The 12,391-nt window shown below is 35.8% G+C and overlaps 1 protein-coding gene across 1 annotated transcript in view; it reads right to left on the reverse strand.

Moving 5' to 3' along the window:
• Positions 1–8,955, reverse strand: part of LOC143283659 (apoptosis-inducing factor 1, mitochondrial-like) — a 40,801-nt gene extending 31,846 nt beyond the window's left edge. Inside the window, exons 1-4 of the mRNA XM_076589875.1 lie at positions 8,845–8,955; positions 5,903–6,120; positions 3,117–3,240; positions 812–954 (exon numbers count right to left, since the gene is read on the reverse strand). Of these exons, the coding sequence (XP_076445990.1) occupies positions 812–954; positions 3,117–3,240; positions 5,903–6,120; positions 8,845–8,929 (570 nt within the window). The 5' untranslated portion in view covers positions 8,930–8,955. The remainder of the gene's footprint in view (positions 1–811; positions 955–3,116; positions 3,241–5,902; positions 6,121–8,844) is intronic.
• Between the last annotated feature and the right edge of the window lie 3,436 nt (positions 8,956–12,391).

The raw sequence follows: 12,391 nt of genomic DNA on the forward strand, positions 1-12,391 counted from the left end.
AGTGTGGATGTACAACAGACTGGTACTTTCATCAGCCACTTCTTAAGAAACAAGTGATTAATTTTCTTTTTTCTTTTTAAAAGAAAAAAGGCAAAAATCTACCTTTAAAAACAACATCAAAGATTTCAATACAATCAAGTTATTCTGTTGTCCTTTACTATGTTTATATTTAACCATACTGCAAACCATGCTATTTACAAACACAGTGTAACAGGAAACATGAAAGGTTCTTTTACTGTTCCGCCTTCACAAGAGCATCAATCCACTCCCATTTTCTAAGATGAAAAAATAAGAAAATGAAAAAATAACTTAAGAGTGGAAATAATCTGAAAGACAAAACATTTCAATCCCTAAGTAAACTGTCTCAAGAAGACAATTCAATTCATTCAAGGTCTTAATTCAAAGTATCAATCTGTTTAGGAAAACATCCAAACACTGTACAGTTGTTTTTTTAAAATAACAAATGCAGCTCAGCAAATCTAAGCGGGATCTGTACCAATTTCTTTACATATATATTTGGAACCATTTGTTCTCTCAATGTCAATCTAGGCAATGTAATGTATATGGATCTATCCACATTTTTTGACGTCTCCTTGAAACTGCAGCTGTCATTCACTGTTACGTTTCAGTCTCATATTGTTAATGTTTCACTGATGATCCATGGTTTCATTAGCATCGAAGAAAAGGCGTCTAAACGTTTCACATACCAAACTGTCTTTTAAATTCGACCATCATAGTCTCGCCTGTGTTTGACTGTCAGTAATCCAGCAGTCAGATCTTCTAAGAAACAATCAAACAGTCAGCTCCTTACCTGAGCAGTACAATCTCGTGCCCTGATAGAACGGAAAGCACCAAAGGATGCCGTTCCTGCTCCGATCAACAGGTATGGCACATGATCAGGTATGTAGAGTTTGGGTTTCTTGGGCTTGGGAGGTGGCGGAGGCGGAGCTTCCCCTGCAAACAAAAATGAGATTGACAGATTTCATTTTATTCAGACGTGTCACCTGCATAGATCTTCAGAGAATCCCAGCTGACCATGAAGGCCACATCAATGTGCTTAACTCAAGACCAAACCAGCACAATAATCAAGACTTTCATACCAACAGAAGTAAACCAACAATATATTATACCCATCTCCAAATCACACTTGAATCATTCCACATGCAACTTAGTTGTGTCAAAATCAATAACATAAATGATGCTCCACTGGTTGCCAATCCAGTCCAGGATTGAACATAAACTCTCCACACACTGTTTTCATGCTTTCTCTGGTTCTTCTCTTATTTTTCTGACCTCTTCACTGTTTACATTCCAACAAGACAACTACATTCATCATCAGACAGTCACATTCTCCAAAGTCCCTCTGTTATGACTAAGACCTTCAATCAAAGATCTTTCAGATTCACAGCCCCACATCCAATGGAACTCCTTGCAATATGAATTAAAACACTTCCAGTCCATTTCCAGCTTTGAAACCAACCTTAAAACTCATCTGTTCAAGACTGCCTTTCTCCTGATACCTACAATAGTGCGGGTGTGTGTTTGTTTCTCTTTTCTATGTGTGTTGTTGAGGTGTTGTCTTGAGTGGAAGGAGGGAGCGTGGGAGTGATTTGGGTGTATGTAGTCAGGTTCTTCATTGTTTGGGTATTGTGATGTACGTGATTGGTTTGGGGCGTTGTGATGTCAGTGTTGGGGGTAGTGATGTGAGACTGCATCAACCTTTCAATGCTAGTTGTATTTTATAATTCAATCCTTTTGCTGCCAGAGAAATAAAATTTAAGTGAAATCTTTTTGCCAGGGCTTTTTCCACAAAAAAACTTGTATATATCTAATTCTAAAAAATTATGTGCGCCTTGTCACTGGAAAGAAACCCATAAAAGTATGAATTTTCTGAAAGATAAATGAAGAATACAAAACACAAGATGTTTTCCAACTTTGTATGATATATATTAAATGACATGCAAATGTTGTGAAATGAGTGTTTTTTGTCACATTTTCAACCTGTTTATTACAAACATTTGTCATGTAATTTGCACAGAAATGTAATATATTCTGGACAAATGGGTAATACATGCACACACAAATTATACTACAACAACCACAATAAATAAATAAATAAAAGACATCGATACAATTCAAATTTCAATGTGACCACTTTTAGTGATAACATAAAAATGTGAGACCATGCCCCCTCAACCTCCACCCCCATCCTCTTCCCCAGCTCTGACCTGGTACACTTTTATCCAGTTCTGTGTGTACTGCTAATGATTCACTAGCGTTACTATTGTCTGCTCTGTACAGCCAGCATCAACCACTGTTCTCCATATCTTGGCCAGTCTCTTCATAGCTCCCTTTATTTTCTACTGAATAGTCTGATAAAAGTTTATCACTGACTTCTTCTTTGAGTCAACGCTTCGATTCTTTCTGAGCATCAGCTAAACGCCTAAAGACCTTGCAGATTTATTTAGAATAGAATACAGAATAGAATAGAATATGTCTTAGAATATGTCTTTATTACCAAGTGTACCGGGGTCACAAGGAATATTGAGGGGATGTCCATGGCATCAATGTAACTTCCATACTATTAGTATTATGAAGCAGAAGTTATTATATTCAATAAAAATGATGTTTTGACTGCTATTAATCAATGTGGAAAAGTTTTGAGCCAAGGAAACAGAAATGTAACGATAAAATAACTGCAGAAACAGTTTTTGATTCATCACAAATTTTATGCCCTTCCCAGAAGTGCACTATCATCATAACTGAAAAGTATCAAAAGAAGTCTTTTTTTTCTATTTTAAAGCCAACTATGGGGTCAACAGATAAAGTATTTCGATACATGTACAATGAATATAAAAAAAAAAACATATACATAACCCTGTTTTCTTTGTCTATGTGTATATTTGTACGTATGTAAGTATGTGTATCTATGGTAAACTTAAGTTTACACACAGACAAACAAAACAGGGCAATTACACAGACCTCTTTATATGTGACTCAGCCCAAAAAGCAGCAACCTTAATTATTTTTTTCCTTTTCTTCTTCTTTTTCTTTTCTTCTTTTTTTTTTAATTCAAGGACAGGTGGAGTTTGCTCAAATGTTAAGCAGTCAATCACCTGTTTCAACAGGAGGTGGAGCTTCTGGTTCAGGATCAGGAATATATAACCTGCCGGTCTTGTCAGGGTCAGGTATGACCCAGTATGGGTAGTCATGCAGGTAAAACACCCCTGCTTTCCACATCTGTTAGACATAGAGGAAATGACTTTTAGACAGTATGTCACAATCACATTATAAACCTCAACAATTTTTCTAACAGTAATAATACACTCAAACTCAAAGTCAATTATCTATTAGACCTGAGACTAAGACTTCTTATGTAAAACCTATTAATTGAAATCTAAATCAAATGGATAACTAAAATTTTCAAAGCGAAACAGTGGACAAACACACACACACACACACACACACACATATATATATATATTAATAACTGCTCATCAAACATGGACATGACATGCTCTCCTGTCTCCCCTTGATATCTGTTTCACTTTCAAGTGTTCTGTTCTTGTTTGTAAGAAAATATAAATCTGCTTCCGAAGATCTGTGCAAAAATATCACACACATCAAATCTGAACATTTGTGAATACATGTAATACTTTGATCAATGACATTATTCAAAGATTCAAAGAAATCTAATCCTTTTGCCCCTTTTTGGGTGTGGAGGATACAATTACAATACATCCTCATTAAATCACAACTTCAGTCCAAACATGTCACCAAAACAAGCAACACACACACACACACACACAAGTGCGCACGCTCGTATAATAAATGATCTGCATATATCAAAACTTCAACAAATTGGCAAGTACATTTTGGATGAAACTTCAAACTACACACCCTTTCCAGTTTTATGAATTTACTTAAATTGTGTTGTTTTTTTCCCAGCGCCAAATAAATTACATAAACTGAACATATATGCAACTGATATTTGCATGGTATCAATTTGTTTCAAATTACAATATTTATAGGACATTTTAAAACAAAATGAAATTCATCCCCAACACTTCGATATTACACTCCTGGCAAATTCTGTTTTCTCTGTAATCACCTTCTCTTCTTCCTAATTTGATCTGCAGTTTATTCACTACTGCAACAAAACTTTATCAAAGGATATATGTATCACTGTATGTATCTGGAAGTTGTGAGATATATTTTTCTTGACAAAATATAAGTTTGATGCTTCTGTAGAACAGACATTTAGTACTATCTTTGAGCGATTTTCTCCATGACTGAATGTAGATATCTTTTAGACTTTGCATAATATTTTGACAAAAGAAATTCTTACTAAGGAATGTTTGTGAAAACCAACACAGTCATAACCACTGTCAATCAAAATACTCTTATTTCTTGATGAAGTTTAGCCATTTTGATGGGAAATCTGTACACGAAAATAATCTGTATAAAACTGAATATGCTTTACATAATTTATCAGTTGTATCATCAATTATTCCTGACCAAAAATATTCTTTTCTACACTTAACTGTTATCAAGAATTGAAATGGGAAATATATACCTGTTTCTCCAAGCAACATATCTAACACTGTGTTTCGGTGTAAATGGAAAAGTGTTTTCATAAACTTCATTTGCAGTTTTTTTTAACACATTAAGATTCTTATCCCCATAATTCACATCAATATAACAGAACGGGTATACCCATTGTCTGATACATATCTTTAGCAATATGTGGGGATAGTTTTAAGTTCCTGCTTTCTTGCAATTTGTGATGTTCAACGAAAACATTGCCCTATGAGCATGGTCATAAATTATGCTCTCTTTATAGCTTGAAAGAATGTACCAGTCCATAGAATTCTATTCCAAGGTACATGTACGAATTAACCTGCGTGGACCTGCATACATGGGCATCATAAATTATAATTTATATGCAGAAAAAAGAACAAGACTGCAAAATAGATTATTTAAAAAATACACCACAGCTGCTTGCTAATGTATACCAAACTTATTACAAAAACAAACAGCTAGCCATACACACATTACACATAATACATATATACATATTCACTGATTCATGCCAGCATGTACAGAGACTTGGACATCACAAGCAACACACAAACCAGACCCAACAAGGGTGGAGATCATTATCAAACAGGTACATTTTGATTTCATATCCATTTTAAAAGATATAGAAACTGCATTTGTGTTTGTTGTAGCGAAAGGAGGTTTGTAGGACATTAGAAGCTGCAACAGAAAAGGAATGTAAATAGTTGTAACATCAGGAATGCACAGCATTTTGCAGACAGATGAGCAGATAAGCTGTCTGAGAGACAACTGGGAACATTATCAAGAGAAAAATGAGTGAAGTTTGAGCAATAAGAAAAAGGGCTCTCACTGATTCTGATACCCTTCCCCCTGAGAAAAAATTGCAAATATGTCTTATTGCTTTTTTACAGGGGAGACAACTTTTTTTTTTAACTTGTACATACCAACACCAGTTTTTTCATATTTTAGAGACTTAAAAGGTATCTAAGTTTCTCCAAACTTTTCCAAACCTTTAATGACTGTATGAGCCCTGCCTGCAATATGCATTAATCATTACTGTTTAAATGGAAGGCACAAAATGGCGTGACAAATGATACAAATTAACTATCGTTATTATTATATTATACATACATAAATGTATGTAGTGTTTGTAGTGTTTGTTTTCAACAATTGTTCAACAGCTAACTGAAATTTTCTTTTATATATATATATATATCAATATTTCTTACTGGAATGGAATTTTTGTGTTAAAGATTAAAATGAAGACACATTAAGACAATTTCTCTGACTCAAAAATGTGTTCAAGCACTCATATTCAACTTTACAACAAACCATTACTTACAGCGAAAATTGTAAGACCTAGAAAAGCAGCACTTGCAACCAGCATGTAACACCACTTGGTTTTACGTTCATCATGGTGTTTTTGCCATGGTCCTTTGGGCACAGGCATGAAATCCATGTGCGACTTCACATCTCTGGAAAGCCGCTCCTGTGTCTTCCAGCCAGCTGGAAGGTGGCCCATGCATCTTGCATATTGGATTGGTGATAAAGGTATCACCTCTGGAAAAATAAAATGCATGTGTTAATACATCATCAACATGTATTGTTCTGCCTAAATTATGTTTAAGTGGAATTGTCAATATACAGAGCATTGCTATATTAGCTATACAATATCATCACGAAATTAATACAAATAAACGAATAGATATTGTTGTTCTGCGTACATTATCTTGAAGTGGAATTGTCAATATTCAGAGCATTATCACATATTTACTTCCTTAAGCAAAGAGTATACTAATTCTGTATTTGTACACCTTTTTTTTGTCTGAAAAAGAATGTTTAATAAAAACTAATACCACATTCTATTAAAAGAAAAAAAAACCTGTTAATACTGCAGCAGCTTAATAAAGTTCTTTTGATAAAATGCAACAAATTTCCATTAAAAACAAAATCACAACTTGGTATTTCCCATACTGTTTTGAACCTTGTATTTTAGCAAGTTTTAAAAACTTACTTTAAGTGGGTTTCTTTTTTACGGTCATAAATTTATGTGCATTCAAAGTATATATCAATGTAAATGTTTTATGAAGAAAAGATAAATGTGACCCATTTTGGTCTGTCATTCTGACAGCATTTTTCTAACAAAGACAGCATTTTTCTAACAAAGACTGTGCATGCAACTGTTGCTCTTTTTGGTGAGTGCATTGGAATTTTCATTCCAAGAATGAGGGAAGCGTGCTATCAATTATTACACCAAGATATTTGTATATGTCTACCAGTTCAACCAATTCAAATTTTTATTATTTTCATTTTACTTAAACATGGTTTCTTTCTTCTGATGTCAAAATTTTTATATGCTCATTTGTTTTGCCAACATTCAATTCTAGGTAGTTTGTATCATACTACTAGAAAAATCTGTCAATTTTTCTTCAGTAGTCAGCATCATTGTCATCAGTAATTAGTCCTGCCAGTCCAGAATCATCTGCAAACTAAAGCAGAAAACATGAACTGGTCAAGCTTCTGCATAAAGCCATGTACAGGATGAACAGAGAAAGTGCTGTCCCTTATGGTGCACCAGTGTTTTAAAGGAAACAGTAGATATGCAATCATAAAGTTTAACAAACTGAGGTCTCATCATAAGATAGTCTAAAACCTAAACAATTGTAGGGAAGTGTCCCATATCATATGCATAGGTTTCTTTGCTAAAAGTAAGGCTGAACAGTATTAAAAGCAAAATCAAGGAACATTAGGCTGACACAAGTATTTGGTTTGTCTAGACATTCATAACATTTGTTAAACTTTAAGATAAAAAGTATAGAATAATCCATACTTCTGTTTTTCCCATATGCAAATTGCAGGGAATCTAAAAAGGGTTTGACAGGCTCCTGCAAGTGGACAAGCATCACTCTTTCAAAGACTTTCATCACAGCAGACATCAACGCTACAGGATGATCATGAAGATTATTCAAACAAAATACAGGTGTTTTCTAAGATACAGGTATAATGCATGAGGTTTTCCAGATAAAAGGTATTTTGCACTAACTTTTTAGCAACTAAGAACGATTAAAGATTATTAAGATCTGGTAAAGTTGAGCTGCACAAAATTTCTATCTCTTTGTTCAGATCATACCAGGGCCAGTTTCTTTGGTTCAACTCTTAAAATGAAAGAGCACTTCCTCTTCTAAGACAACAATGCATTTGTCTTTCTTATCAGTGTGGCATTCATTTAGTAAAACACACAATACATATAACTGAATACTTGTGAATGCATGCATACACAAACACACACACATACACATGTTCACACACATACACAGCATATTAACATGTGTGCTCACTGGAACATATGTTGTACATTACATATTACATACTGATGGGGCTAATCACTAGATTTACAGGTAAATGACTGTTGATTGCAGAGTTCTCTTTTATACATTTTGAGTTGGTTCTTGAGACAGAACATTGACTGCTGTAGGGATGAAGCTATTGTCAAAGCGATTAGTTTGGGTTCTAAAGCAGTGAGTAATCTTCCCTTTTCTCAAGTTATAAAACTGCACACTACTGGGATTCCGTTCTGAAAAAAAAAGGGGGGGGGCAGGGGAAATGAGGCAAGCATGGAGGAGGGGTGGGTTGGCTTTGGATGTGTGAATAATCCCAACTTTTCAAGTCTTCCAGTCAAACTCTTTAAAGATATAAACACTCAAATCATGTAAAACTGTTATATACTCAGGGGCTTTAAAACCAACATGTTTTAGCTCAAAAGATATCATACAACAAACATGTTGCCACTGTGCAATATTAAGTAAGTTTTTTCAAATATTTGTGTCAAGAATATTGTAATGTTTCTGTTTTTATTTTTTAGATTTTCAATTATTTCTGGCATTTTAAATTCTAAGCACTCGCACCACCACGTTTTGGCCTACTTCTAAACTGTTCTTGAAATTGGTAAAAGACAACAGAACTGTTGCAAAGATAAAGCATTAAAGTGCAATATTTGCTGGTTTATAAGTTCAACAAAACGTGTAAAAGTAAATAAATACCAATGGGTATGTAATGGAAAGAAATTCCGTGGGGTCCTTAGCATTTTGGTCAAGAACGATGGAAAAGTCTGCTCAAAAACGCGATTCGGACAAATGCAGACCAGAGGGAGAGACATGCGAGGACACTCTGCTTCCAGCGGTCATCAGCGGTCATCGGCAGTAACACATTATAATCACACTCAGCTTGAATGAAGACCTGTTGCAACTGACTTAACTTTGCATTTTTTGATCAAAAATTACTCACTGATAACAGAGATGGGTGGTCTCTTCAGTGTATGTATGCCCCGTTCAAACGTTGAAAACCGGCAGACATTCACTAAACGTGACATCTTTATCAGTTGATTTCCGTTTTCAACAGTAGAAGAGGTTAAAGCAGGTTATGTCCCTTACTATCTGCACATCTTTAACATCACTGGTTCGGCCTTATTCTTCTTCTTCTTCTTTTTCCCCCTTTCTTTTTTAAAATTTTATTTTATTTTATTTTTTAATTATTATTAAATCCACATATACACAGACACCAGAAATATTTTTAATGAATAAAGGAACTTTTTTTTTTTTCATCCTCAATATAGTTTGGAAAAATGAAGAGAAGAGAAATATTCCGTGGCAGAAATATTATACTGCAGGCATGTGCGGCATCAACGGTTCTTTTGGTCAAACTGGATGTGATCGTAATTGTGTGGAAATATCACAAGCCAAAGTGAGTAGACAATGGAAAGGGTTGGAAAATGCACCTAATAATGATAGTATGAGCTTACCTGATCAGAAGACCGCCGGAAAGGAAACACTGTTAGCTTCAATTACATGAGTGAAATTTTAATTGATAAATTTACTTACGTGTATGCAGGTATGTTTACTTTGCGTCTGGCAAACGAAGAAACAGCGATGACAAAGGCTTTTATTTCTATTATTCGTTAGCCCTGAGAACAAGTACTTAGATAATCTGGCACTCGTTTTCAGGTCAGAGAAGCACTCATTCAGTATCTGAGTATCAGTAACCGAGTCAAGAAGGTGTCACCGTGCGTTCGGACAAATCCATATACGCTACACCACATCTGCCAAGCAGATGCCTGACCAGCAGCGTAACCCAACGCGCTTAGTCAGGCCTTGAAAAAATATGAAAAAAAGAGAAGTATTTCAGTGGCATAGTTATTCGCCTTAGTTTTGTTCACTGTGATATTCACATCAGTAGACCCAACTTGAACATTTACTTTGAGTTACGTAAGCCATAAACATTTTTTTCCTTATCAATAGGAATTTTTGTCTTAGTCTCATCATTTTTTTTTTTTAAAGAATACATACATGTATAATGGTTATCCTCCAAGTTCCATATATATCGTCTTTCAGCCGCGTGATATACTCTGGATGTCTGTGTGAGCTCAGTTATGCCTCATTTGAGTGTCAGTCAGTCTTGTGGATATCGTCGACAATTTTATGTTAGTTTTGGTTACATAATTGTTGTAAAGCGCTTGATAAGTTATAACTGAAACGCTGTATGAATTTATTATTATTATCAGTAGTAGTAGTGATACTATGATCATTATCAGATTCATTATCATTATCATTATTATCATCATCGTCGTCATTATCACATGATCAACATGGTCAGTCACTGCTCATGCCGTTATTATGTTATTATTATTATTGTCATTATTATTACTGTTGTTTTTGTTGTTGCTGCTGCTGCCGCTGCTGTCTCTTTGCGAACTTCGTCTCAGTGCCGCCTTTGGACCTCTGACAGAAGCGTCAATCAGCTGCAGGCAGGCTCCCGGTTTGCATAGTTGCTCTGTTGTTAACGATTTAGTCATACTAGTAACGGCCTGGCCGGGCCTCTATTCAAAGTAGATAATCGAGACAGAATATTCCAAAATTGTACAGACGGTCACGACTACAGTGAAAGTCAAAGATAAGACAGATTTTTTTAAATGGAGTTGGTGAGATTTTACAATGCCGGGACTAAGAGATTCCAGGATTTATAACTATGACTAGATTATATACCTGCTGATCGACTCAGATGAAAGTGATGTCAAGTTTACAAAAGACTTAATGAGAAAAAGTGCTTACACTTCGACTTTATATGCCTATCAATTTTTCATCGTGTATTGCATGACTATGCAGAAACACACAGCCGGCGTGGCACACACACACACACACACACACACACACACACACACACACACACACACACACACTGACATACACACACACACACACACACACACACACACACACACACACACATACACACTCACACATGACATATACACAGTGCACACACACACACACACACACACACACACACACTGTCACACACACACACACACACACACACACACACGCACGCACGCACGCACGCACACACACACACACACACACACACACACACACACACACGGCGCGTGCGTGCGCCGCAAACACTGAGAGACTCGATCAGAGAGAGAGAGAGAGAGAGTCTCCTTTAGAACAGAACCAGTTGTAAATACATGTGAATAGTATTGGGATTTGAAGCTATCTGAGACTAACTCCTTATAATTATTTCTCAAGAAAAAATATATTCCTAAACAAACGCTGGTGGAATTTATAGGCTTTGGCTTTAGAGAATCTCGTTTAAAATAGAAATAACGACATATGTGTTCAGTTTGGCGGCCTTTCTTCACACAGTATTTTTGAAGGGAAATTTGCTTTCCGTGTCTGTCTTTTACATATTTTTTTAATCCATGGTGCATAACCAGTATAGGCAGCAAACTCTACTGACAAACTGTATTTGGCTTGGATTTTCTTTTTCTTTTCTCAGTTTTCGCTACACCCCTTAGTCAATTATCTTTAACAAAAATGTGAAACGTGTCATGTCAAAGACACCATTTTCGATCCAGTCTTCAGGTGTTATGATTTCCCCATCTGCTATTTTCTAAGAAGAAAAAAAAAAGGTCCCGAAAGGAAATCGACTGGATGTGCGTGATTCATGTTTCCACAAAAAACTCATGTTACGCATGTGTGTGTGTGTGTGTGTGTGTGTGTGTGTGTGTGTGTGTGTGTGTGTGTGTGTGTGTGTGTGTGTCAGTGTGTGTTAGTGTGTGTGCATGTGTGTGTGTGTGTGTGCAGTTTAGTTACGCATGTGTGTGTGTGTGTGTGTGTGTGTGTGTGTGTTTGTGTGTGCGTGCTTGTGTGTGTGGATAGTATACACTGTATATAGTTTGATCAATAACATTGATTTCGCGCGCGCATATTTGTGCTTCAGTAACCTATATTTTTATTTATTTGTGTGCGTGTGATAATAATTGAAACTTGGTCAACTCCGTATTCGCATACACTCACACACTCGCAAATATACATGATACTCACTTAGTGGAGAGTGAGAGAGAAAGGCACGGTGTTGGACTGAAATGATGCTTACCTGTGTTTAATGTTGGTTATCTGCGTTTGAATGTTGGTGGGAGTGGGGTTGAGATGAGGGCCCCAGTAAACTTGAAGTGTTTCTTTAGTAATTGACCGTGTGGCCATACCCATCAGTATCCTTTGGATACTTTGTTGAAGGAAATAAGAGTACTTCTGTTTTGTTCCTTCTAAATATATATATTTTTTGTTAATATTTTTTTACTTATATTTTTTAAAGTACATTCATACCATTGCATAATTACATACATTAAATACGTTGTAAAAATCTATTTCTGTGTGGGTTTGTTGGTGTTGTGGAGTCTGTAGTGGGCCATTGGGGGGGAGGGTGCTCGTCCGCTTTAGCACGCGTTTGACAAATGGTGGAGATGTGGGGTACATTTTTAGCTAGTTTGTGT

The sequence above is a fragment of the Babylonia areolata genome, chromosome 7 (assembly GCF_041734735.1).
Source record: "Babylonia areolata isolate BAREFJ2019XMU chromosome 7, ASM4173473v1, whole genome shotgun sequence".
Lineage (NCBI taxonomy): Eukaryota > Metazoa > Mollusca > Gastropoda > Neogastropoda > Buccinidae > Babylonia > Babylonia areolata.